The 23,122-nt window shown below is 42.3% G+C and overlaps 1 protein-coding gene across 2 annotated transcripts in view; it reads left to right on the top strand.

Annotated features, from left to right (window-relative positions):
- WDR11 (WD repeat domain 11) overlaps window positions 1-23,122 on the top strand; it is an 88,755-nt gene that overhangs the window by 17,187 nt on the left and 48,446 nt on the right. The window contains exons 4-10 of one of the 2 annotated variants that reach the window (XM_075935350.1): window positions 5,153-5,326; window positions 7,068-7,254; window positions 9,549-9,714; window positions 13,997-14,111; window positions 17,178-17,367; window positions 19,430-19,524; window positions 22,709-22,885. In XM_075935350.1, coding sequence (XP_075791465.1) covers window positions 5,153-5,326; window positions 7,068-7,254; window positions 9,549-9,714; window positions 13,997-14,111; window positions 17,178-17,367; window positions 19,430-19,524; window positions 22,709-22,885 — 1,104 coding nt within the window. Of the gene's footprint in view, window positions 1-5,152; window positions 5,327-7,067; window positions 7,255-9,548; window positions 9,715-13,996; window positions 14,112-17,177; window positions 17,368-19,429; window positions 19,525-22,705; window positions 22,886-23,122 lie in introns of both variants that reach the window. The other variant, XM_075935349.1, reaches the window with a different exon arrangement.

The following is a 23,122-nucleotide window of genomic DNA, read 5'->3' as shown; positions in this document are numbered from 1 at the left end:
TACAGACCTCCAGTCTCTAATCAAGAGAATGGAAGGTGATAGAAACCATTGGAAATGAGCACTTGTGTGACCTGCCAATTCTCTGTGCAACCTTAACAAGTGCTTCACAGATGACAATTTGGGAATTGCTGATACAAAATGTACAAAATGTCCTTTTATTTTATATATTTTGATCCTAGGCGTTTCCGCTTGGGTATGGATAAACTTTGTCAGCTTGATGGGAGCCAGACAGGGCATTCTTCAGTTAATAACTCTTTTCCCTGAAGAACATGAACAGGCAAAACACAGAAAGATGGGAAAAGGAAGGAATAACCTCATGTTATGACTAGGGAACTGTGGTAGAGAGAAATTATGACTTGTCAACCGTCCCACCCATTTGTGGCAAAGTGAGAAATTAAGTCCAGATCTCCTGAGTCTCAGTCCAGTCACTTGACCTCTCCGTTATTACTGAGATCAGTGAAGTCTTTCCATGGATTTCAGTCAGAGCAGTGTTAGGATAATTAGGCCAGTGCCGAGTGGTTTTTGAAAATTCCAGAGCATTATTTTTATAAATACAAGGATACTAATTATGTTAGCTGAGTTTGAATATTGGTCATTGGCTTTTTTTAAAAAAAAAGTCCTTCTCACTCAGCTGAGTAGATAATGGCATATTGTATTCTCCAGCAGGATAGATTTAAAATATATTCTCAATGTCATTGGAAGGCATCCATCTTTCTGTCTTAAAAAAAGGGGGGGAGGGAATTACATATTGAAAACCATCTTCTAAAAATTTTCAGAGTTGGATAATGAGCTCTTCTTGTCAGCTTAGAAACCCTTAAAAGTCATCTGATATTTCACAAAAATGATTTGTTCAGATTCTTACAGCACTTTTGTATTAACTTTTGTGTTGGTTCTGGCACATAAAAAAGTGTCAATTGTTAAAGTGAGCAATCAAATTAAATATTAATGGAAAGAAGAATTGAGAGCTCCTAACTTGTTATTTTCATTCTACGTGTGCTATTAGAAACATTGCATTTGTGTTCTGAGGGATTTAGGTACCGTCTTACAAAACTTCAGAGTAGTCTGCAGATTCCATTTTGGTTTGACAGTGCAGATTCACCCCTTACTTTTAGCTGTCTGCATTAGAATATTTTTTCAAAAGTGATTGAGCAATAAGATTGTATTTAGATCTGAAAAGGAAATTTTGAATGGAAATGGGTGAAAAGGAGTGGGATGAAAACAAGTAAATATAGCTTCTACTGAAGGAGGATATGTATTATACAGTTATGTACAAACATCTGTCCACTCCATTGTTCTGTAACCCATCTGATTCTCCCTTCCCTGTTAGGTAATTTCACCTACTGTTATAAGACAGGATACCTTGAATAATTTGGTTTGATATGTCAAAGAAAAATATGGTTGACTCCACATTCTTGTGACTAATCATGTCACTTTAGCAATATAGTTATTCTTTTGCATACATACTATAGAATGATAATTTGAAGTTATTCCTGAGCTCAGGACTCATATTCCAAAAAGATAATTTGAAACACAGTAGTCCTTTGTTTTATTTTAAGATATGGTATTGCCACTATTGAGGAGCAGGAAGTTTAATAGTGGTGTATGCGCTAGTATATGGTGCTAGCCATTTCTTGGTTCTTTCAACTCGTTCATTGTCAAACCAGTGTCTAAGTATGACTGTGAAGAGATTCAAAAGGATCTCACAAAGCTAGGTGACTGGGCAACAAAATAGCAGATGAATTTTAATGTTGATCAATGCAAAGTAATGCATATGGGAAAACATAATGTCAACTATACATAAAAATTATGGGGTCTAAATTAGCTATTACTCTCAAGAGAGAGATTTTGAAGTCATTGTGGATAGCTCTCTGAAAACATCCACTCAAGTGTGTAGCAGCAGTCAAAGTAAACAGAATGTTGGAAAACATTAAGAAAGGGATAGAGAATAAGGCAGAGAATGTCTTATTGCCTCTATGTAAATCCATGGTACGCTCACATCTTGAATACTGTGTGTAGATGTAGTTGCCTCATTTAAAAAAAGATATTTTGGCATAGGAAAAAGTACAGAAAAGAGCAACAAAAATGATTAGGGGTTTGGAACAGCTGCCATATGAGGAGAGATTAATACAATTGGGACTTTTCAGCTTAAATAAATAAGTTATTTATTTGTTCCCTTACAACAGAAACTAGGGGTCACCAAAAGAAATAATAGGTAGCAGATTTAAAACAAACAAAAGGAAGTTTTTCTTCCTGCAGTGCACAGCTAACCTGTGCAACTCCTTGCCAAAGGATGTGTAAAGTCCAGGAGTTTAATAGAAGGTTGAGAAAGCTATCGGGGGGGAAGCTGTTCTTGATTTAATTTTAACAAATAGGGTGAAACTGGTTGAAAATTTGAAAGTGGAAGGCAAGTTGGGTGAAAGCGATAATGAAATCATAGAGTTCATGATTCTAAGGAATGGTAGATGGTAGAACAGCAAAATAGAGACAACGGATTTCAGGAAGACAGATTTTAGTAAACTCAGAGCTGGCAGGTAAGGCCCCATGGGAAGCAAGACTACGAGGAAAAACAATTCAAGAGAGTTGGAAGTTTTTTGAAGAGACATTGTTAAGGGCTCAAAAGAAAACTATTCTGCAGCATAGGAAAGATAGAAAGTATGGCAAAAGACTGCCGTGTCTTATCCAGGAGATCTTTCATGATCTAAAATCAAAAAGGAATCCTATAAAAAGTGGAAACTAGGTCAAATTACAAAGGATGAATATAAGCAAACAACACAGATATGCATGGGCAAGATTAGAAATGCAAAGGCACAAAATGAGTTTAATCTGGCTAGAGACATAAAGGGTAACAAGAAGACATTCTATAAGTATATTAGAAGCAAGAGGAAGACCAAGGACAGGATATGTCTGTTGCTCAGTGAAGAGGGAGAAACAATAACAGGAAAATTGGAAGTGGCAAAGGTGCTGAAGGACTTCTTTGTTTTGGTCTTCACCTAGAAGTTTGATGGTGACAGGATGCCTAACATAGAATCACAGAACACTAGAACTGGAAGGGACCTCAAGAGGTCATTGAGTCCAGTCCCCTGCCCTCATGGCAGGACCCAGTACTGTCTAGACCATCCCTGATAGATGTCTATTTAACCTGCTCTTAAATATCTCCAGAGATTCCACATTTTCCGTAGGCTGGAAACATAGCGAATGGTAGTGGAAATGAATTTTTTTTTTAAAAAAAGAACAAGTTAAAATTACTTAGAAAAGTTAGATGTCTTCAAGTCACCAGGGTCTGATGAAATGCATCCTAGAATACTCAAGGAGCTGATAGAAGACGTATCTGAGCCTTTTACTATCATCTTTGAAAAGTCATGGAATTAGGAAGAGATTCCAGAAGACTGGAAAAAGGGCAAATATAGTACTCATCTATAAAAACAACAGACCAATCAGTTTAACTTCTGTGCCAAGAAAGATAATGAAGGAATTCATCTGTAAACATCTGGAAGAAAATAAGATAACAGCCAGCATGGATTTGTAAAGAACAAATCACGTTAAACCAATCTGATAGCTTTCTTTGATAGGAAATAAAGCCTTCTTGATAAGGGAGAAGCGGTGGATATGGTATACCTAGACTTTAGTAAGGCATTTGACACGGTCTCATATGACCTTCTTATCAATAAACTGGGAAAATACAACCTATATGGGGCTTCTATAAGGTGGGTGCATAACTAGCTGGATAACTGTTCTCACAGAGTAGTTATTAACGGTTTACAATCATCCTGGAAGGGCATCACAAGTGGGATTCCACAGGGGTCTGTTTTGGGGCTAGTTCTGTTCAATATCTTCATCAACGATTTAGATGATGGCATAGAGAGTACAATTAAGTTTGCAGATGGTACCAAACTGGGATAGGTTGTAACTGCTTTGAAGGATAAGGTCAAAATTCAAAATGATCTGGACATACTAGAGAAGTGGTCTGAGGTAAATAGGATGAAGTTTAATAAGGACAAATGCAGAGTGCTCCACTTAGGATGGAATGATCAGTTTCACACTTACAGAATGGGAAGCGACTGTCTAGGAAGGAGTACTAAAGAAAGGGATCTAGGGGTCATAGTGGACCACAAGCTAAATATGAGTCAACAATGTGACGCTGTTGCAAAAAAAGCAAACATGATTTTGGGATGCATTAACAGGAGTGTGGTGAGCAAGACACGAGTAGTCCTCCTTCCGCTCTACTCTGTTCTGATTAGGCCTCAATTGGAGTACTGTGTTCAGTTCTGGGCACCACAATTCGGGAAGGATGTGGAGAAATTGGAGAAGGTCCAGAGAAGAGCAACAAACGTGATTAAAGGTCTAGAAAACATGACTTGTTAGGGAATTCTGAAAGACATAGGTTTTTTCGGTTTAGAACAGTGAAGACTGAGAAGCATCATGATAGTGGTGTTCAAGTATCTAAAAGGGTGTTACAAGGAAGAGAGAAACAAATTATTCTCCTTGGCCTCTTATGGTAGGACAAGAAGCAATGGGCTTAATTGCAACAAGGGACGTTTAGGTTGGACATTAGGAAAATCTTCCTGTCGGGGGGTTAAACACTGGAATAAATTGCCATGGGAGGTTGTGGATGTGTTGGATAGACATCTGTCAGGGATGATCTATATAGTGTTTGGTCCTGCTGTGAGGGCAGGAGAATGGACTCAATGACCCCTCGAGGTCCCTTACAGTTGTAGTATTCCATGAGTCTAGGGTTAAAAAAAAACTAGAATATTTCATGGAGGATAGATCCACTAATGGCTATTAGCCAGGATGGGCAGGAATGGTGTCCCTATTCCCTGTCAAAAGCTGGGAATGGGTGACAGGGGAGGGATCACTTGATTACCTGTTCTGTTCTTTCCTGCTCGGGCACCTGGCATTGCCCACTGTTGGAGGGAAGGATACTGGGCAAGATGGACTTTTGGTATGACCCAGTTTGGTCCTTCTTATGTTATAAATTAAAATACATTGTTTCAAATATGTATACTTCATTTGATCAGGACTAAGAGAACATATTATCAATGAATACTGCAAAAAAACCTTCATGCAATAAGAGGATTTTTAAAAAAAAAAAATCATGAAATATTTAGTGTAGTACGCTTAATAAGTCACTCTTTGATTCTTTCTTTTGCAGACATGCAGTGGCTTTGGAATCAAGATGCTTCTCGGGATTTATTACTTGCTGTTCATCCACCAAACTACATTGTACTATGGAATGCAGATACAGGCACTAAACTTTGGAAGAAGAGCTATGCAGAAAACATCCTTTCTTTTTCATTTGACCCCTTTGATCCTTCACATTTAACTTGTAAGCTTGTTGTACAAAAGGAATTTCTTATTTTATGGTATTTGTTTTTTGCTGACAGTGTACTTGGTATAGTGCAAATACAGATAAATGGTCCCTGCCCCAAGAAGTTTAGAACCTCTGTGACCCTCATTTAGAAAGCAGGCTGCACTATGAAATTCAGAGGGGATAATTTCATAGATGTTTGTTTAGTAACATTACACATTGTGCGAGCATTGTTGAAGTGAATCTTAAGAGGATTCAATTGTGTAGTTGGTGATTTAGCAAGCTGGGAGATCATTCTACCTGTAAGTCACATAACTGTGAATGAGAGAGGGAACTGGTGTCAAAGCTGCCATTGTTGGTAGTGTGAGATGAAGGATCCAGCATTGTTCCTGAATTTGCAAAGAACCTGAAACAATAGCCTTAAGTGGTAATGAGATTACTTCAAGAATAGCTGAAGAGGGCGCATAAGAATGATCTAATGTCAGGGCATTGCTAGATGGGAGATAGGGAGGAAGGAAGTACCACAAAAAGAGCAGATAAAGGAATGACTGAGAAGAAAGAAACCAAGAATGAATGGGACCTTGGAAAGGAGGGTTTTCAACAGTGTCAAAAGCAACCAGATATCAGAGGAGATGAAGTATAGATTTGTGAAAAATTTAGTTGCAGTTGCAAATGGAGAACAATGAAATCACTATTTCCATTCTTGAATTTAGCTCTGTCAGTACTCCTTCCTTCCCCCTCTCCCCCCCAGATTGGGTATAGTTTCTGTATTTTTCTACTTCCCTCCATGGAACTCAAAGGGTATGCCTACACTGAATGGCTTTTTCAAAATAAGCTATTCTGGAATAGTTATTCTGAAATTGCTTATTTCAAAATAGCACATCTACTCTGCAGGGAAGCCTCAAAATTAGTCGGAGGCAGGCTTCCCTAATGTAGATGTGCTATCTCAGTTTAGAACTGCAGGAGGAGGCACTGGGGAGGAATAACATAGAATGGCCCTGGTGGGCTATTTCAAAATAGCAGCAGTGGAGCGTCTTTACACACCTCATTTCGAAATAGGTGTTATTCCTTGTGGAAGGAGGTTTACAGATTTTGGAATAAGCTATCCATTATTTTGAAATTATTTTGAAATAACAGAATGTCTGTGTAGACCCTCACATTGTTATTTCGAAATAACGCTAGTTATCTCAAAATAACAGTGCAGTGTAGACACACCCAAACTGAAGGAAGGACATTTGGGTGCATATATGTGCACATATATAATATAAAATTATGGCGATGTCAGTCATGGCTCAATAGTTAAGGTTGAGTTCAGTTATGCAATCATGTGAATGTTATAATTAGAGGTTCTGAGAGAATAATGTTACATGAAATTGTCAATGAGGACTTTTTCTTGTGGGTAACCCTACTTTTCCTTTTGTATTGCAAAACTTAATGAGGAATAGTTGATGACTGAGAATCAGTGTACTGAACTAATGTGAAAGGACAAATAAGAACTTTCTGTCAATGATCTCTACAGTATTTTATAATATGCAGACTTTATTTTTGAAAACTGAGTTTTGTGGCCTCTAGTGAATTGCAATGGACCATCTGCTGCTCTTTCACTAGAAGATTGCTGTTAGCTAAAATCGCGAATTTCCCAGCCAGTTCAATATCATTAAAACTATTACCATTTCTCCACCCAAAAGTTACATTAAAGCACCATAATAAAATTGCACATCATAGTTTGCTATAATAAAAAATTTTTTTCTTGGTACAGTGCTCACCAGTGAGGGCATAGTGTTCATCTCCGACTTCTCTCCTTCCAAGGCTCCTGCCAGCTCGGGTAAAAAAGTTTACATCTCTAGTCCACATTCCAGTCCTTCTCATAACAAGTTGGTTGCTGCTACAGGGGCCAAAAAGGCCCTTGATAAAGTCAAAATTTTAATCACTAATGAAAAACCAAGGTAAGTTGCAAGTGTTTCTTTTGTGCTCAAATAACTTTTTCTCTTTCATATTATAAATCCTGTAAATACTAGTTGAGTTGATTTATGATGTAGTATTTTCTAAAAATAATCTTAGAGGGTGTATCTAGACTATACCTCTCTGCCTACAGAGAGATGTAGATTAGGCACATCGAAATTGCTAATGAAGCGGGGATTTAAATATCGTATGCTTCATTAGCATAAAAATGGCCGCTGCTTTTTTCAGCACGGAGCTTTGTTGGAGAAAAGTGGCAATCTAGAGGCTGATCTTTCGAAAAATAAAGCCTTTTTCGAAAGATCCTGTAAACCTCATTTCACGAGGGATAAGGGATCAGTCATACAATGAGGCTACAGGAGTCGGAGTAAGTAGTCCTCCAGCTCAACATTATTTTGACATGTCAGAATAACCGCTTATGTGTAGATGCGGACTATGTTATTTTGGAATAACATTAGTTATTCTAAAATAACGCTGCCATGTAGACATAACCTAAGACGGAAGTAAGGCAGTTAAGAAAATACCAATTATTCATAAATGTCTTTTCCTGGGTCCAGTTTGCTATGAGACTGTTCCTGTTCCTCTTTAAGGATTTAACTATGAACAGTACTTTAGTTATCTCCAACTTAATATGTTATATCCAACTTGATGTGAAGTGTAACTATCCATGTTCAGGCTTGGCCCGCCATGGACAGAGGCTGCTCCTTGGGATAGTGGTGCATCCTCTGTCTGTGGGGAGCTTGGGTCTCCCATGAACAAGGGCTGCTACCACCCTGCGCTGCTACTTCTAATATAGAGGCAGCAGCAGAGGGTGGCAGGGGGCTCCTCGGGAGTGGAACCGGAAGTGCATTGGCTGCTAGTCCTGTCCCCAGAGACTATTGAATAATTGTGTAACCACTAAATATTGATGTGGTTTCTCAGTTATTCAATTAATCATTTTCTAAAATCCCTAGTTAATAGTGCTGTAGTCAGAAGGAGGCTGAAATAATGTTGGAGCATTATCAACGGCTTCCTGTCAACTTTAACATGTTTTCTGAAAGTGAGGCTGGTTTTTAGTTTTACAAAATAAAAAATTATGTACCGTTATATTCAAATTGCTATGAAGTCCACGAGTAAGGCTGATTTCTCATGAACACCAATACAGTAATTCCTCATTTAACACGGTAGATACGTTTCAGAAAATGATCGTACTAAGTGAAAACGTGTTATGCGGGTCAATTTTCCCATTGAAAATCATGGAAAAGGAGGGGATTGCGTTTCAAGTGCATGTGCGCTCGAAGCTCCAGCCTGCACTTGTTAGCAGCTTGTTACATAAGGTTGGGGGAGAAAGGAGACTGGGTTATAGAAGGGAGGGGATGTGTTTGGCTCTGGAGAAGGGAAGGGAAGGATAGGGGAGGGGGTTTGCAGCCGGCGGCTGGGTTTCCCCAGCTGGCCGGTCGCCGGCAGCTGCGCGGGAGTTCCCCTGCCTCCCTGCAAAGCGGCAGAGGTTCACCGCTCTCCACTCTGTTCCCCGGCGACGCCCTCTGGCCAGATGCTTCACGTCCGGTGAAGACGGGTCGCTGGGGAACGGCGCAGCAAGCGGTGAACCTCCGCCTCTTTGTAAGGAGGCAGGGGGAAGCCCCACACAGCTGCAGGTGACTGGCCAGCTGGGGAAACCCAGCCACCGGCTTCAAGCAGGGGGCGGAAAAGAGGGAGCGAAGCATCCGGCCAGAGGGGGTCGCCGGGGAACGGCATGATGAGTGGCGAACCTCTGCTACTTTGCAGGGAGGCAGGGGAAGCCCCGTGCAGCTGCTGGCGACTGGCTGGCTGCTAGGGGAAATTGTGTTATTGAGGGGATGGGTCGTGTTCGAAAAATGTTCCGTAAAAAAAAAATCGTGCTATCTCGAAAACGTGTTAAGCGAGCATGTGTTAAGCAAGGAATTACTGTAGATGTTACAGTTGCTAACACTATTCACAGTAGGACAGCCTTTTACTTGAAATGGAAACCTTTACATTTGTTTTCCTAGCATCATAAACTTATTCATTTCTCCAGGCTTTGCATATTCAAGTTAATTTCTGGAGGTGTATTTTGAGTTGTGATAGTTATAGATACTTTATTTGAACCATCTTAGTTGTTGAAATGGGCATTCTTTGGAAATTGACCTTTCTAGCTGCATTCAATTCATTACCATCCAGATATGAATTTCATTATGAGTTTGAAATATGTTGATATCAAAACCTCTTTAAAGCTGCTCTTACTTACTGTACTCCTCGTAAAGACTGCTTAATATGTGTATTTCAGTGCTGAATCTGTAACACTGAATGAGTGTCTTCAGTTGTCATATCTACCTTCCAAAAGAAACTACATGTTATTACTCTATCCCAGAGAAATTTTGATTCTTGACCTTGAAGTGAATCAGACAGTAGGTGTAATAGCGATTGAAAGAACAGGCATACCTTTTCTACAGGTAACAAATTCAGTTTGTTCCAGATTAAGTATATTTCATTTAATTTTCTTTGCAATTAATACCATTCTTTAATTAATTGTATTTACAAACATGTATTGTTTTTTATAAACATAAAGTGTATTAATCTTTTCTTTTAAAGTTCTGTTTGCTATGTGGCTGTCAGAAATAGATATTTAGGTTGAGATTTTTAGTCTATAAAACCCAAAGAAAATGTTAGTTTACATGTGAAGAACAAAGATTCTTACTGTGCTAAGCAGCTATATAGTCTGTACTGCATAGCACTCTGTATGCGTGTGAATTATTTTACTGTGTGCATACCAACAGAGAGAAGATATTTTCACCTACTAGATTTACCCAGCGTCACTTAGGCCCTTAACTATTCTTTTTTAAATAAAATGAAAATGTACGTTCTTCATTTAAATTATTGCTCTGGGATGAGGTTGGGGATCAGGAGTTCACTATGCAGATGTCCCTGGAGAGAGGATTACCCCAGCCCTCTCTCACTGAAGCAGCTTGGGGCCAGGTGAGAAGTGCCTCTCTATGGCAACTGCAGCTCCAGTGGACACAGTCAGGGGAAAGGGTCCATGTTCCCCCGGCTGGGACAGGTCCAGGTTCGTGTGATCCCTGTGCTCCCCAGCCAGAGTGAGGAAAGCAGCCAACTCTGCACTTTCCCCTCACTCTCTGATGATGAGGAACAGCCAGCAATGTTCCTGTATGAACTGAAGGAGAAAGAGCTTCAGCTCCTCCCACCATACTTGAGGGCACATGAGGTATAGGAGTTATTGGGAGTGGGGAGGAAGGGTTAGGGTTAGGGTTAGCCAGCCCCTTCCATCTTCCTGCTGATTGTCTCTTTTCTGTATGGTTTTATGAAAAACAATCCAATTTTCCTGGTACATCCAAACCCTAACCTTGCTTTAAGTCAGAGGTGGGCAATAATTTTTAACCCGGGGGGGAGGGGCGGGGTACTTAATGAATTTTGCTTTGTGGTCACGGGCTGGCTCCTCTGCTGGAAGGGGTGGGGCCTGAGGCAGAAGAAGTGAGGCTGGAAACTAGCCTCTTCCCAGAGTTGTTTTGGGCTGGAGGCTTTGAATTTAAAACATTTCAAAGGGTTCCCAGCTCTGCTGCTAACACATGTCTGGCAGCCACCAAGGGTTTGCTGCAGCTATTTAAAAGGCTTGCTGCTCCAGCCCCTGTCAGAATAACACCATGACTGAAATCCATGAGCCATTTAAATAGGATTCTACTACCTGAGCCGCCCCCTGGAAATTCAGTTGCATGGGCAGCAGGATATAAGAGAAAGCAGCCAGATATATTTCACAGGCCAGATCAAAGTGTTAGGTGGACAAGATCAGCCCCCAGGCCGCACCTTGCCCAGCTTAAGTTGTTATAAGAGGAAGCTTTATACCGAATTTGGTGATCTTGCCATTTAGGAAGAGTTCTTGAACAAGAAGATGGACAAACTCTCTCAAATATGTAGTATATAAAGGAATCTTGAATTTAGAAGTAGGATTCCTTGACACAGAATGGTTTCTGCAAATGACCAAAAAATTTGCCTCCTCCATCTCAGCAGAGTCAGTTGTTGATCAGACTAGCAAGGGGATAGAAAGGATGGAATAGGCGTGAGTGCTCCACAGCCTTTCTCTCCTATCTCACCCCAATTGAAAGTGAAGATTTTTCCTAGGCAGGGATAGAGAAGAGGTGTGTCTGCCTTTCCCTGCCCGCCCACTGGCCCTAGGAAGAGAGAAAGAGATGATTAGCTCTTCTCTTTGCCTTTCCTCTCCTGTCTTCCCCATCTGCTTGCTGTACAGGCAGTCCCCAGGTTATGTACAAGATAAGGACTGTAGGTTTGTTCTTAAGTTGAATCTGTATGTAAGTCGGAACTGGCGTCCAGATTCAGCCGCTGCTGAAACTGATCAGTTTCAACAGCGGCTGAATCTGGAAGCCAGTTCTGACTTACATACAGATTCAACTTAAGAACCCCAGGCGTCCCCAAGTCAGCTGCTGCTGAAACTGATCAGCGGCTGATTCCAGGAAGCCGGGGGCAGAGCAACTCTGCCTCGGGCTTCCTGTAGTCAGCCGCTGGTCAGTTTCAGCAGCGGCCGACTTGGGGATGCCTGGGGCAGAGCAGCTGGGGTGCTGCCGGGTTGGTCCAGTAGCGCCGAGGAGCGGCGCTGCAGGACCAACCCAGCAGCGCCCCAGCTGCTCTACCCCAGGCGTCGTGGGCAGAAAAGCCTGGCCTGCTGGGGGGGAGGAGGCACTAGCTGCGTTCCCCTCCCCCAGCAGACCAGGGAGACGGGGAGCAAAGCCGCGGAGGACGCCCGCAGCAGGACAGCCCAGGCGCGCCGCGGCTGTCCTGCTGCGGGCGGCCTCCGAGGCTTTGCTCCCCGTCTCCCTGGTCTGCTGGTCAGACCACGGCTCATCTGGGCGTCCTGCCGCTCCCGTCCTCCGGGGCGAGAAAAGCCCCGTTCGTAACTGTGGATCCGACATAAGTCGGATCCGCGTAACTCGGGGACTTCCTGTATATAGAGCTTCACTAGCATGCATGTGCCAAGTTGGTGTAATGACTACTATGCTGCCCCTGTTGAAAAATGGAGGTATAATTTGAACTGCAGATCTGAGATTCTGAGCATCTGTTCAGATTTCCTTCTTGTTCCCAGAACTGGCATTTTTTACTAGGGGAGATTCATGTGGTGTCTGGGGGAGTTTACTTTCCCATGGCATCGTGGCGACTTGGTTAGAGGAAAAGTATTTAAAAGCTGTAAGTTTAATAAGTTAAGTTAGTAACTTCTTCACAACCTGTGACCAGTGTAGGTGAGAGGCTCGAACAAATCAGTTCCAAAATGTAAACATGAATAAGCAATCTGGGAGATGGATGTCGCGTTAGATTGGAGGGGAGACCATGTCTTTATGGACTAAGGTACCTCTGCACAATAAAATTAATAAAGCTGCAGTGTGCCAGTTTAGAATCTGTCTCTGTGTTTACTTCATTTTCCTGCGTTTCCTTCTAAATTGTTTTTAAATTTGATGTAGCTTGGTTGCTGGAGATAAGTGTGGAAACTGTTTGTGTTAGACATAGTATAAACCAAATGACTGAAAAATCATGAAATTACGGTATCTAAATTGCAACAGTCAAGTTTTGTTCTCAATTCCCAGAGAGACTTGGAGCAGGGCTCGCTTAGGTCACTAGCATTAGAGAAGGTAAACTAGCTTTCTTTCATACACCATCTCCATGTTAATCTTTCCTATTTTTTGTGAATGCTTGGTGATTTAGTGAAATCAAGATTCCATTTGGAATACTGACATACTGTAGAGAGATTCATACAGCAGGGCCTAATAATGTAATGTAATAGTTGCATTTTCCAAATAGTTTTCATTTGTGTATATAGAAAAAATGAAAAGATTGAAACCCATGAATTATGTTCATTCTAAGCTCATGTCGGTGTGAAAATATGTATTTGCAAATTCCATTTTAAAATTAATTGTAGGTGCTTCCTTGTGAAGGATGGGAAGGCTAGTTGGGCAGGCTTGTTGGGTAAGAGTGGGAGAAGTACATGGCTGTTAGAAGAGATGTGGCAGCCATAAGTTTCTCACCTAGTAGCAGTTTCTTTTGTTGAGTAACAGACACTGAAAAGAAATAAACCTGCAAAAAAACTTGTCCTGATGCAGCAGATGTTGTTTAATTAAGCTCACAGAGGCCTGACTCAAATCCACCCTATTTGTGGTGTCATAAAAGCTACCAGTGTGGAAACAATCCTTTGAAGAAAAGAAATGTCATTTTCAGTGCATTCAGCTTTTTTACACACAAGACAATGTGCTCTTTTCTGAGCATCTGGCTTTGTTTGATTAGTTAGCTAAATGAAATCTATGGTCTTATCAAAGCTATTGTGTTCTTATGGAATCATGAATTCCTGGGACTAGAGAAAAAGTAGAGCAAAATTTCACACCTACAACAAATGTTTACTTTCAAAGGTATTGATGATCTATAAAAGAGAGGTTCTCAATTCTCATTGTTAATATCTGAGCTGCAGATTTATTTTGTTTTGAAACAAAGTTTGAGAGTTCCCAAGCTTTTTGCACAGGGGACTGAAATCTGCATAACAGTGCATTTGCTTTTTTTACAGATAATATAACTAGACAAATTGATTTAAGTAGTTCCTTAGTGGTATATTCTTTAGAGACTCCTTTAATATAAACGAGCATGTATTTTCTAATGCATATTAACATAAAAGGCACACTATAATTTTGTGTTTAATTCAATGCTTTTTGACATCTGTTTGTATAGGTAATTCCATGCTTTCAGCGTGATGGTTTGTTTTGCCTGCACGAGAATGGTTGTATAACTTTAAGAGTTCGCAGATCTAATATTAGTATAACTGGTACACCAAATGAGGAACAAGGTGAGTTTGGTGCCAACAAATGATTAAAACTGAGTATGATGTCAGAGTCCGCTCTTCTGCCCTACCTTTCAATTTACTGTTTTTAAAAAAAACACAAACTTTTTTTGCAAAACATTAAAACCTGGGTCTTACATAAAATTGTATTTGCCTTTTTTATGGTTTTTTTTGGATTTTTTTAAGAAAATTAATTGAATTTCCACTGTTTTCTCAACTTAATTATAAATCCCCTTGTCTCTAATGCAACATACGAGCATGAATATCCTAAAAATCCTCTAATTGCTGAATAAAATATCCTTTTAAAATTATGAATCATTTTAATAATCAAATCTATAGGCAAGTCCCAATAAATGATATTTAATTTGTTCTGTTGTGTCTTTGGACAAAGCAAAAGATGACATACATTATTATGTGTATACACAAGTTTTTGGAAGCACTTTGCTTTGAAGCGTTTATTACAAGTCACTGTAAATTGAGACCAACTCTAACAGTAATTCTAGTTCTAAATTACAGGTTGGACCTCCCTGGTCTGGCACCCTCAGGACCTGAGTGGACCCAAACCGCAGAGTTTGCTGGACCTGGGGAGGTCAAGGCTTCTCTCTGGGCTGTGGGCATCCCCTGGAGCCTGGGTTTTCCTCCCCACTGCTGACTGGGACTCCTAGGGTCAGCCTCCTTGGGCTGGGATTCCCCCCAGTAGCCGGTGGTCCCTCTCCCCGGGATTACCAGCTATGCTGGGGCTTTCCACTGACCCCATTGCTGCTGGGATTCTGGACTGGGGCCATGGATTATCTCTGGCCACCATCAGTCCTATTTCTGCCAGGGATCCCCCACCTGGCCTCCGTTGGCCCCGCTTTCACTGGGGATCTCCTCTGCCGGCCGCCGCTGGACCCGCTTCAGGGTTTCTGACTGAGGATTCCCCACACCCACCGCCAGCTCAGCTGCCGCCGGGGTTACCAGCCGGGACTGGAGATTTCTTTCAGCTGCCATAGGGGCTCCCTGGCTTGGGGCTTCCCAGGGCTGGACTCCCCACCCACCACAGGACCAACCTCTGCTAGCCCAGCTGGGACTCCCTAGCACCAGCTGACTTTATGCTCCTCACCTCCAGGGCTGTCTTGTCTAGCAACATCCGTGGTCCTTGCTTCCAGACCATGGATGTTGTCAGACCAGAGAGTCCCAGATTAGGGAGGTTCAACCTGTACGAAACTTATATTATTGGTTGATTAATGGAATATTACTCAGTTAAATGTTTTAATTAAATTAAACAGGGAATAATGGGCATAAGCTAAATCTATATACACGATTAACCATAAAAATTTTAACATCCCTGGGGAAAAAAGTATTGTTTCTGATAAGGTCTTTCGATTGGCTTTGCAGTTTGAATATTTTTTAATGAGGTGCTTTTTAACACCTTACCTTGTTCCATTTTGACAAGCATGTCAGAGAATAGGATGTCACAAATCAAATTGGCTTTTAAGAACATATGTTGAAGATCTTACTTCACTATGGGTATGTCTACACTACCACCCTAGTTCGAACTAGGGTGGTTAATGTGGGCAACTGAAGTTGCAAATGAAGCCCGGGATTTGAATTTCCCGGGCTTCATTTGCATCTCGCCGGGCGCCGCCATTTTTAAATGTCCGCTAGTTCGGAGTCCGTGCCCGCGGCTACACGCGGCATGGACTAGGTAGTTCGGAATAGGAAGCCTAATCCGAACTACCTAGTCCATGCCGCGTGTAGCCATGGGCACGGAGTCCGAACTAGCGGACATTTAAAAATGGCGGCGCCCGGCAATATGCAAATGAAGCCCGGGAAATTCAAATCCCGGGCTTCATTTGCAACTTCAGTTGCCTACATTAACCACCCTAGTTCGAACTAGGGTGGTAGTGTAGACATACCCTATGTGTAAAGCCTTGTGTGAATACAAAATTGTGGATTCACATCTGCGAGTTTCAGCTCATTATCTGAGCCGCGATTTGTGATCCGGATTTTACTTGCATCCGCCCAGCAAACCATCTGAAAGGAATGAGGGGGAGGTAGAAAAGATGAGCCAGTGGGGGCAGGGTCTTGCAGGAAAGACAGGACCAGAGTAGGGACTGGGGGTAAGAAGTGGCAGAGTGACGGTCTCAAAGGGGTGAAGGACAGAGAGAAGGGAGCAGACTTGCATCATGTGCTGCCACTGCTGGGGGCTCATGAGTGATGTATCCCGCAGCAGCAACAACAGCTTCCATCAGACCACAGCAAGGCAGAAGGAACTGCATTGGAGTCCTGCCTTTTCCAGCCCCATGGTAGGAGAGAAACCCTGCTGCCCAGGAACCGGCTGGCGCCCAACGTATTGTCTCCCCCGCAGCATCAGCCCCACAGAGCTGGGCCTCCCCTTTAGAACTAGGCAGCTTACTGGTTTGCTAGGACCCCTCCTCCTTTTCTGGAAACGAGTACTGCAGTAGCAGGTGTGTGGGGTGAGGAGCATGTGTCCCTGAGCTGAACTGGGGTCCCTGCAGGTCAGTGCTTACCAGGCGGGTGCTGGGATAGGAAGAGCTAGGCAGGGCTTGCACTTGGCCCCTTCTGCAGGGAGATTTAGGAGCTTGTTGCTTTCCTTTCTCACTAGCAGTGCAGCAGCCTGCCCTGGTGCTCACTCCTCTGCCTGGCGGCTGGGAGGAGGGTGGAGAGAGCCCTGTGCCAGTATTTGCTCCATTATCCACAAAAGTGATCTGTGGCTATGAAGTGTATGTCTGTGGATATGCAGGACTCTAGCTATCTGTTTACCAATCTAGAGCATGCCTGTCTTTCACTTCTTTTGAAGAAAAGGTTTAGAATTAGAGAAGTGTTATTAATGTTTGAAAAATTCTAATGGAATTACTCATTTTCAAAGTAAATTAAAACTTAAGACCACCCGTTGTACTTGTTAAAAGTGAAAATATATTTAATGTATAATTTTCTTGTTTTTCCAGGAATATTCCATTAGTCTTAACAAATAAATTGTTTTTCCCATTTAACCATGTCACCCACCGAGAACAGTATCCTATTTTTGAGTCTGAATTTATGCTTATACTTGGTACATTAATATTACAGATCCTATTCAGGAGCTGATTTATGACTTACGTAGTCAGTCTGATGCAATCAGGGTGACAAAGACAGTTCGCCCATTCAGCATGGTGTGCTGCCCAGTGAATGAGAACTCTGCTGCTCTCATAGTCAGTGATGGCAGGGTAATGATATGGGAACTGAAGTCTACCATTGCTGGCAGAAGTTTACGTAGCAGGTAACTGTATTATGTTTCTGTTGGACTGGTGTTTACATAGAGCATTTCATCACATTATATGATATCATAAAAGTAATAGGGTGTGTCATGCATCTCAAAAATACCACAATTTTACGTGCAGTACAAGGGTTAAAATAGTGGTAATTTACAAAAGTTTTAGATTTCATTTTTGTTTTGGGGGGAAGGGATATTATTCCCTTCACCCCTCCCCCCTTTTAAAACAATCGTATTGCAAATGGGAAGGTATCCAAAATAGAGGACATACCTAGGTGCAACACTTTTAAAGGAAAATTTTCCTTTAGCTTTCTCTCTTCTTTCTGCCTTGAGCACTGTCATTCAGGTTTTTTTCAGAAAACTATTTTCCTGAAGAAAAGACTTATATTTCAATTGCGTAAAATAAGAGCTGCCAAAATACGTTAGGAAATTAGAACATTTTTAGTAGGTGCCAGTGAATGTCCCCCTGGGTGTCCCCTCATGGTACCCCTCACCATAATTTCTCCTCTTGGTTCAACATTAAACTCAGAAAAGAGGTTTTCACAGTTCTGGTAACAGCTCTCCGTAGGTCTGATTTTGGCTACTTAGGCTAATGCAGAGTAGATTCATACTCTAGCTTCCTGCAAGCTAAATGTTTACATAGACAAGTTCTTTGTTGGCTCAAGGAGGGTAATCTTTACACCCTGTTTGTCAGATTTGCTGAATTGTATATATTGCTATAAGTAGGGCTCGACAAATTATACAATCTATTCACCCTTGGCGAGTAGATTGTAACCCGGATGAGCCGGGTTCTGGTGATCTGCGCATGCACAGCTGGCGAGCCCTGGCTATAAGACATTTAAGTACTGAGTGAGTTAAAAAGATGTTGGAACAGGAAATGTTGTGAAATAATGTTGCTATGATATTTTAAACTGTATATTAATCCTTTTTCTGCATCAAGTCTACAGCATTGATTATCTTAGTGTTAAACAAGAAATTCTGCATGTATAGAATTTTGGATGTTATTTAAGAACAAGAACTACATTGGGTAGTTTGTCACATGTGAAGCAAAGAAGATTTTGTGGAAAATGTGTATAGGAAAGATGAGAATTACTACAGTAAACTTCCAATAATCCGGCACCTTTAGGACCCAGGGGGTGCCGGATTATCAGATATGCCAGACTATCGAAAGGGGGGGGCTCTGAGGGTTCTGAGGTGGGGTGGCGGAGATGCCACCCCAGATCCTTCATAGCCCCCCCTTCCGATAGTCCGGCTCTGCCCCAGGCGTCCCTGATTCAGCCGCTGCTGGTCAGTTTCAGCAGTGACTGAATCGGGGATGCCTGCAGCAGAGCAGCTGGAGTGCTGCCAGGTTGGTCATGTAGCACCGACCCTTGGCGCTGCAAGACCAACCCGGCAGCACCCCAGCTGCTCTGCCCCAGGTGTCCCCAAGTCAGCCGCTGCTGATACTGATCAGCGGCTGACTCCAGGAAGCCGGAGGCAAAGCTGCTCTGCCCCGGGCTTCCTGGAGTCAGCCGCTGGTCAGTTTCAGCAGCGGCTGAATCAGGACGCCTGGGGCAGGGCAGCTGGGGGGCTGCCAGGTTGGTCCCACAGCACTGAGGAGCGACGCTACTGTACCAACCCGGCAGCACCCCAGCTGCTCTGTCCCAGGTGTACCCAAGTCAGCTGCTGCTGAAACTGAGCAGTGGCCCGAGGGGAGCGCTACGGGACCCGGGGGCACTCCAGCTGTTCTGCCCCTGGCTTCGCCGATTCAGCCGCTGGTCAGTTTTAGCAGCGGCTGAAACGGGGAAGCTGAGAGCAGAGCAGCTCCAATGGTCTGGCTGCCCGTAGCACTTCCAGGTTCCTGATGGTGCCGGACCATCAGGAGTGCCGGACCATCGGAGTTTTACTGTAGTGAGATTGAATGTGGGAAACTAAGCAAAATAATGTTGTAGCTAATGAATAGAGGGTGTTTAAGTGACATGTTGGAAGAATAGTTTAGGGGAAAAAAATAGAATCGAATGCATCAAGCTAATGTTAATGCAAAATGGCATGACTAACTTTTTCTTTTTTTGCTTTACAATAATTCAAGTGCATCACCTATGTATTCTCCAGTCTCTTTCTGTGGAATTCCTGTAGGAACATTCCAAAATAAACTTCCAGATCTTTCATTGGATAACATGATAGGTAAGAGTTGTAAATGATAACTTCAGAGCTAGTCTTTTAAAACTAAAGAGAAAATCTTATGGTTTGTGGATTGTATGTAAATACTGAAGCTGGATTCAGAGTTTGAGTTGTAATTTTGAAAAGCTGAATAGCATTTCTGGTTTTAAAGAAGATATTCAGTTAATATTTCTGTGGCACGATGCGTGTGTGTGTGTGTGTGTGTGTGTGTATAGAGAGAGAGAGCGAGAGCGAACGAGAACGAACGCACTCCTGTTAAAAATGTAACATTGGGGAAAATAAAGAATATTTCAGTAGCTTAGGAACCTTCTAAATATAGGACTAATATTTATTCTTTGAGTGCTTGCTTATGTCAATTCCATTCTAGTTGTGTGCACACCCATGTGCACAGTCATCTGGTGGTGGAAACTTTTCCCTTAGAGATATCTGTAGTGTAGGCTGTGGCACCAGTTTCTTCTACTGCCTGTGATGGTTGATTAGAGCATCTTGTATTGCATCACAAGAGAGTTAGCAGTTCTTTCAGCCCATTCTTCTGTCGTCTTTGTAGTGAGGTGTTAGGTACTTGGTTTGACCTTAAGTTAAGTATGAGATAATAGAAAGAGTCCTGGCTAGTCATAGAGCAGGGCCTGCTCTGTTCTCCATGCTTTAAGCTGTGTTCATCTTGTAGCTGGCCAGTGCCCATTAGTGACCCCCCCCCCCCCCCCCCATGATAGGTGTTTGAAATGTCTGGGGGAAATCTCACAGAAAAGGCAAGTGAGAAAAGTCTGCAAAAACTTTCGTCCTCAAACTCAAAAGGAGTAGGATTTTCACCTGAGGGCACCACTGAGGGAGGCTGAAGTTTGTTCTGCCATGATACCCTCCTGACTGGACTCCACGTGTACTTCATCACTGTGTGCAGCACTGCTGGCATGGGAATCTGGTCAGCACCATTCCCCCTTGCCGGTGCTAAAGAAGCAACTGAAGCCTAAGGGCTTGCCAAAACCATAGGACAAGGGGGCTTCAGTCAAAGGACCTACATTAGGCCATCTGCCTGACCCAGAGCTGCACAGGGGTTCCACTGTGGTTGCATCCCCTAGCCCAGCCAGGCATCCAAGCCTGACTCCCAGAACAGCAGGGTTTCCTGGCCCCTTGTATGTCTGCTTGTGTCGAAAGTGGCTTTAGTGGCTGAGGAACAAGTAGCCCATCTGACACTGCAGATACCAAGTCAGCCTATCAACCTAGTTAAGGCCCAGACCTCTTAGTACAAGCCACTTATGGGACCTCCATCTAAAGCAACATTGCATCCCCAGTCCCAGGGCCACAGGTATTGATCCCTGGCATTACAGCCTAAGACTGTGTGTCACAGCTTTCATCTCCAGTTAGAAGACTTAGGTCCCTAACACCACGGTCACTACAGATGAGGCACTAGATGTCTGAGTTATGACACTGATTCCTGTGCCCATACATATTTCTATTTTTCCAGGGCACAGGTGTTTTCTCTGTTTTGCATGGCCACGACCTCTTTCAGTTGATGACACTACTCTTTGGCCTCTTGTAAGCACCATGTGCATAGAACCAAGTATTTACAAAGTGCCTAGTTCTAGAAGCTGCCTACCTGAGGCACAAAAGCATGTAGATTTACCTGTACTTTGATGACTGGTTTATAAAAGACCGATCCCGAGATCATGTACACCATCATCTCTACTGCTTTTTCTCCACCTGTTGTGATCTGAAGCAGTTAATAACCAGACAATGTCAACTTTAGTCCTAATTCAGCACATAGAGCTCATTGTATAAGGTAGGCAGTGCCTGATATGCCACACATGAGCGCAGCATTCAATGGAGTGCTATAGCTGACCCTACGGATACTGCTAAGGCAAAAGTCTCTAACTGTGGATGTGGGTGTGTGCTTATCTAGAATGGAATGGATATGAGCAAAATATAGTAAAGAAAACCAGTTATAGAAGGTAGGTAATCATTTGTTACAGCTCCTATGAACCACCAGTGTGAGAATCTGGCTTTACTGCATCTGAGTAAGAGTCTTTTCTGTGTTAATCTATTCAAATCTAGTGCACAGATGCTGACTTTGAGACTTTTGAGAGCTTTGCTTACCCCTTGAAGATACACTGCACTTGAATGAATTTTCACCAATAGTTCACTGTTCAAAAAAAACTTCTTGGTAATTTTGATACGATTTAGAGTAGTAAGGGTAGATGAACGCTTAAGACCAGATTCTCCATTACCTGTATGTGGTGTTGTCATTTCGTACACCTATGCCATTCTGAACTACTTTGCATTGGTGTCAATGGCTGTCCAAAGCGTAGGGCAATAGAGAATCAAGCTCTATTTTTCTTCTGTCTTTAATATAACTATTATGCAAGTGCACTTAGGCTACGTCTACATTGGCTGCCTATTACGGAATAGGCATGCTAATGTAGAACTTTGGAAGAGGCAAATGCCGCGGGGGATTTAAATATCCCCCGCGGCATTTGCATTTTCATGACCGCCGCTTTTTTCCGGCTTGGAGATAAGCTGGAGAAAAGCATCCAGACTGGCGCGATCCTCCAGAATAAAGCCCTATTCCGGAGGATCTCTTATTCCTAGAGATTCGCCAGTCTGAACGCTTTTCTCCGGCTTATCTCCAAGCCGGAAAAAAGCTGTGGCCATGAAAATGCAAATGCCGCGGGGAATATTTAAATCCCCCGCGCATTTGCCTCTTCCAAAGTTCTACATTAGCATGCCTATTCCGTAATAGGCGGCCAATGTAGATGTAGCCTCAATGTCTACCAATGGAGTATATACAATAGCAGCTTTCAAGAATCATCACTTCTTTTTTCTGGAATGGAGTAATCACATTCAAAACACCTTTGAACTGTAAAAGACGAAAATGAATCCACTTCTGAGTCCTGGAAATAAATCAGAATTGACAAAATTTAAATATTTGTACTTCTAAAGCTAGAACTGGGAACAGGAGGAGACAAGGAATAAACCAAAACATTTATCAGCCAAAATGTAAGCCTTCTGAAGATGGTTGTGTCTCTACCTATTATAACAATAGCGAATGCCTCTTTAAACAAATGTTACTGCATACATTTATTGGTTATTAATAATTATTTGCCCTATTATATAAGTATTTCAGCTGGTAAGTATTTGTCATTGTCAAATTAAAATGCAATGCTTACAGAAGCTTTTTTTAAATATAAAGCAGGACAAGGTGCAGTTGCTGGTGAAGAACAGTTAAAAAATTCCTTTTTTCAAGAAGTGCATCTCAAATTCCTGCTGACAGGGCTTCTTTCAGGACTTCCTTTGCCTCCATTTGCTATCCGCATGTGTCCACCTCTGACCACAAAAAACTTAAAACAGTATCGGCCTCTCTTAGCTGTTGGTGAGTACTCTGAACATTGTACTTGATACTTTGCACTGAGCTGCATGTCTGAAGAGGAAGTGGATTTCAAATCAGGAGAATTAAGGTTTGAGGCGAGTTCTAGCTAGACCAACAGAACTAAGTTGTCAATTAGAACAAAGGGCTGAGCAAAACAATATAACAATCACAGGCATATGTATAGTCTGATTGTTTTCAGTTCTTTTCTCTGAAAACCAGGAATAATATCAGTCTTTTTAA

This window comes from Pelodiscus sinensis, chromosome 8 (genome assembly GCF_049634645.1).
Source record: "Pelodiscus sinensis isolate JC-2024 chromosome 8, ASM4963464v1, whole genome shotgun sequence".
Lineage (NCBI taxonomy): Eukaryota > Metazoa > Chordata > Testudines > Trionychidae > Pelodiscus > Pelodiscus sinensis.
The sequence above is the reverse complement of the archived record's forward strand: the minus strand, read 5'-3'. Positions and strand labels throughout refer to the sequence as shown.